The 4809-nt window shown below is 42.1% G+C and overlaps 1 protein-coding gene across 1 annotated transcript; it reads left to right on the forward strand.

Annotated features, from left to right (window-relative positions):
- Nucleotides 1-6: 6 nt before the first annotated feature.
- LOC109953743 (acyl-CoA dehydrogenase family member 9, mitochondrial-like) lies at nt 7-1474 on the forward strand. Its single transcript, XM_020589209.1, has 4 exons — nt 7-11; nt 110-229; nt 318-446; nt 1370-1474. Exons 2-4 carry the CDS (start codon nt 125-127, stop codon nt 1451-1453), a joined length of 318 nt encoding a protein of 105 aa, XP_020444865.1. The 5' UTR covers nt 7-11; nt 110-124; the 3' UTR covers nt 1454-1474.
- Nucleotides 1475-4809: the final 3335 nt, after the last annotated feature.

The following is a 4809-nucleotide window of genomic DNA, read 5'->3' on the forward strand; positions in this document are numbered from 1 at the left end:
GTCTGATTCAGGTACAGTCGACTTTTCTGTCACTGGAATCTAGTGAATAATCTCTATCTCTACCTCGGAAATGAATGAGTGAAACTGTGTGTTTGCCCTGTGACTATAGGAGAAGTTTGCAGTGATGGCCCTGAATGCGTTTGTAATGGAGAGCATGGCATACCTGACAGCAGGGATGATGGACAGGCCAGGACTTCCAGACTGTTCTGTAGAGGCCGCCATGGTCAAGGTTAGATAGCCAGCTCATTACACTTTGCTCATGTTAAACCGGCATAAAATAAACAGCCCATGATGTGTATTCTCTGTCCTCTGACCAGGTGTTCAGCTCAGAGGGAGGTTGGATTTGTGTCAGTGAAGCACTGCAGGTCCTCGGAGGTCTGGGTTATACAAAGAATTACCCCTACGAGCGCTATGTCAGGGACTGCCGCATCCTGCCTATCTTTGAGGTTCTCTGATGATTATTCAATCGCTACAATCAGGGCCATAGTTACACCACACATCATGTGTACAGAGGAGTTCACATTCTTCAGTTATACTCATTTCACAAGTTGAGTTTTTACCGCAACCGAAATAACATTGGAAATCAACTGGACTTGGAATTCTAGTTGATCCAGTTGATTTCCAAGGTTCCAAGGTTATTTCGGTTGCGGTTTACTATGACCTGGATGACTGAGAATCTGCACAGATATATTGAGTTTTTACAGACTGACATTTTATTAAGTAATTTTACAAAAGAAACCATAACAAAGGGGATGTAAAGAAAAGTCTGTTACAACATTTAGACCATCATTCTGGAGTTTGGTTGGTGCTGAGTTAAAAAAAATCCTGTATTTCTAACCTCCAGAGTGAAAGCACAATGTACTGTGGCCCACTTGTTCAGGTGATCCACTCTGTAAGTGACCACCAGGTGGCACGTTTGACTTTGACATCACAGGGATTCAATTGACCACATAGATAGATACTTTACAGGGGAAATTCAGGTATCCAGTAGCAACAGCAATAATTACCAAAATCACAGCACAACAAAATCAAGAATTGTATAAAATCTAGGTCTAAAATACAAAAAAGAAGTATGATGATATGAGTATAGAAATATAAATATAAAATGTTCCAAGTATACAGTATTCATAAGTTATACATAAAGTAAATGTGCATAAAATACCTGTGTGCAAATGCCAATATGTGCAAGAATGTGTGTTACATAACAGTAAGCACTGCAGTAGTATAGTGTCATTGTCAAGTAGGCTCATAATAATATGGAGCTGAGAAAAAACATCATAAGTGCCATTCACTGCTGCACCACCACTTGGTGTATAATGCATGTGAAACTGATAGTGTGCCATTAAAAGCGTGTGTTGTTTGATTTCAGGGAACCAATGAAATCCTGAGGATGTACATTGCTCTCACTGGAATGCAGCACGCTGGCAAAATCCTCACAGGGAAAATAAAGTAAGAATATGAAGGTTGGACTGTATAAAGCTGGAAAACATATAATACTGACACAGTGACAGTACTGGGCACAGGTTTCTGTTTCTTCACGTAATCCCAGATCTACTCCATGATGTAGAGGTCAGGACTCAGGTGCAAATGCTTTGTTCTCCTTGTCTCTGGAGATAGTTCTTTATCACTCTGGCTTGATATTCATGGTCGCTGTTACGAGAATCTAAACACCTAAGGTGCCAAGAACCTTTGCATGTTGCTGTATGATAAGTACAGACTGAGTTTGGTTCAAGTATGATATTTTAACACTGCATTAATCTTGGAGGCAAACCTCCAAAACAATCTGAAATATATATCCAGAAGAGTGCAGTGCTAGGAACAGCTAAGATACTGCATTAATCTTGGAGGCAGACCTCCATGTCAGGTCCGCTCGGCGCGACCTGCCTCTCTTCCGCCTTTCTCTCCTCTGTTCTCTCGACCTGCGGGATCTGCACCTCAGCTGTGTTGCATTCGGTAATTAGCGACTCGTTTGTTGGTGCGCACAGCTGGGGTGCATCCCGCTGATTACATGCCTCCTTATTTATACCTCTGGCAGACGCTCTGTCGTCGCCAGAGCGTTACCTTATTTAACTTACTTACCTAACTCGCATACCCCGTAACAGACCTAGTTTCGTGGTATGTATTATACATCATTTTGTTTTCCATGTTGACAGTTCCTGTGCTGTGGATGTTTTTTTTTTCGTTCGCCAATCCTCCTGGTTAGTTGTCTATTCACCTGTCCGTCCTGATCCTCCCACTGTCCTGGTTTCTGCCGTTAGCTTGTCTACTCCCCTGGTCTACTCGTCCTGGTTTCCTCCACCATTAAACCTCCTTTTTTAACTAGCACCTGGGTCGGCAATCTTCAGTCCTATCTCAGTTCTCCCTCACCCTCCTGGTGAGGGGGACTAACCATAACACTCCAAAACAATCTGAAATATATATCCAGAAGAGTGCAGTGCTAGGAACAGCTAAGATACTGCGCAGGACCCTCAAGCTCCCAGGCCTCTGGTAGAGGGCCTGAGCTTGAAAGATGGAATAGAAGACAGCCCCGAAGTGGGGGGCGAGTGGGGAATTTTTTTTATATATACATATATATTTGACATAACATTTTACAGAGTTGTTAATGTATTATTGAAAATGGTGGCTCAATACATATTTTACCCACTGTATTTATTGAACATGTCACCATTTTTCTCAGTAAATATATTTCTAAAGACACCTTCTTATAGGCCATCAGTTGGGACTGGCTTCAGTACAGGAACAGGGAACATTCTGTACAAGTATACAGGGAGAGGGAGGAGAAATGTCTAATGCATGGGGAGTATGAGCAATTTTTTTTCAGCTTATGAAGTTGCAACACCAAGTTTTGACTTGTGTTCTACTTCATGTGGAACACATTGCACTCTACTGGGGTCAACATATGTTGCTAGACTGACCTCTTTTGCATGCATTGCTGACACTATAGTTTGCATTCCAGTCCCCTCTCTGTACCCCAGGTCTCCCCCCTATGCTTTACCTCCCTTTGTCCAGGATGAACTGTTCACTGCTCAGTTATTACATAACATGTTTTTCTTTGTAGAGAGGGTGAACTGATGGGTCCAAACTCTGGTATAAAATAACATGAGCAGCAGGCCACTCCTTCACTTATCTCAGCATGCTATTTATTGACATCAGTTTTTTTTTCTTTTTGGAATTTGCCCAAGTCAAAATAGTGGCAGACATAAGATGTGCCCTGTAGAATTCAGCTGTGGCTGCAGGGTTTGTGTTTTGCTTTAAGCCACCGCTGTGAGAAAACCTGGAAAAAAGCCATCCTTGGATACAGTACCTAAGCATGTTGTAACTGTGATGAATGTAAATGTTAAACCCAGTCAGAGAAGGAAACTTGTGGCTTTGATCTCAAGGGATCTTGCTTCTATTTTTTTGTGCTCTGATTTCCTAGAAGTTATTGCAGTAGCAGCCTTGATCCCTCCTCTCTGCACACATGCAGAGCCCCCACTTTCCTTCTCAAATCTTCTCTGGTAATGAAACTTGATCCTCCTGGATAGGGATAATGAAAATTAAACCTCCAGATGTGCACCTTAGTGCTTTAGTACTAATGAGACTACCATTTAATCCTGTGAAATTCCAGTCTTTGGTCTCTTGCATTTATCTTTTAGAGCATTTACTTTTATATGTCAAATGAGATTTGTTTACATCAGGTCAAACCCCAGATTTTGTTTTTCTCACTTGTAAACACAGGTACCCGGATCATCTATGACAGGAAGTTTCTATTGGATTGTCGAAACTCCCCTCTTGCCCGAACCCCCCCATGCTGTCTGCCCCCGCTCCAGCTTGTCTACTCCCCTGGTCTACTCGTCCTGGTTTCCTCCACCATTAAACCTCCTTTTTTAACTAGCACCTGGGTCGGCAATCTTCAGTCCTATCTCAGTTCTCCCTCACCCTCCTGGTGAGGGGGACTAACCATAACACTCCAAAACAATCTGAAATATATATCCAGAAGAGTGCAGTGCTAGGAACAGCTAAGATACTGCGCAGGACCCTCAAGCTCCCAGGCCTCTGGTAGAGGGCCTGAGCTTGAAAGATGGAATAGAAGACAGCCCCGAAGTGGGGGGCGAGTGGGGAATTTTTTTTATATATACATATATATTTGACATAACATTTTACAGAGTTGTTAATGTATTATTGAAAATGGTGGCTCAATACATATTTTACCCACTGTATTTATTGAACATGTCACCATTTTTCTCAGTAAATATATTTCTAAAGACACCTTCTTATAGGCCATCAGTTGGGACTGGCTTCAGTACAGGAACAGGGAACATTCTGTACAAGTATACAGGGAGAGGGAGGAGAAATGTCTAATGCATGGGGAGTATGAGCAATTTTTTTTCAGCTTATGAAGTTGCAACACCAAGTTTTGACTTGTGTTCTACAGTAGTACAGTACAGTAGTGTCACTGTCAAGTAGGATCATAATACTATGGAGCTGAGTAAAAACATCATAAGTGCCATTCACTGCTGCACCACCACTTGGTGTATAATGCATGTGAAACTGATAGTGTGCCATTAAAAGCGTGTGTTGTTTGATTTCAGGGAACCAATGAAATCCTGAGGATGTACATTGCTCTCACTGGAATGCAGCACGCTGGCAAAATCCTCACAGGGAAAATAAAGTAAGAATATGAAGGTTGGACTGTATAAAGCTGGAAAACATATAATACTGACACTGTGACAGTACTGGGCACAGGTTTCTGTTTCTTCACGTAATCCCAGATCTACTCCATGATGTAGAGGTGCAAATGCCTTGTTCTCCTTGTCTCTGGAGATAGTT

Source organism: Monopterus albus, unplaced genomic scaffold (assembly GCF_001952655.1).
Source record: "Monopterus albus unplaced genomic scaffold, M_albus_1.0 scaffold1179.1, whole genome shotgun sequence".
NCBI lineage: Eukaryota > Metazoa > Chordata > Actinopteri > Synbranchiformes > Synbranchidae > Monopterus > Monopterus albus.

Excerpts from the sequence above, each read along its gene's own strand:
- LOC109953743 (XM_020589209.1), top strand. The coding sequence starts at position 125 with ATGGCCCTGAATGCGTTTGTAATGGAGAGCATGGCATACCTGACAGCA. Across the intron at positions 230-317 it reads TAGAGGCCGCCATGGTCAAG|GTGTTCAGCTCAGAGGGAGG; the intron begins GTTAGATAGCCA and ends TCCTCTGACCAG. Across the intron at positions 447-1,369 it reads GCATCCTGCCTATCTTTGAG|GGAACCAATGAAATCCTGAG; the intron begins GTTCTCTGATGA and ends GTTTGATTTCAG.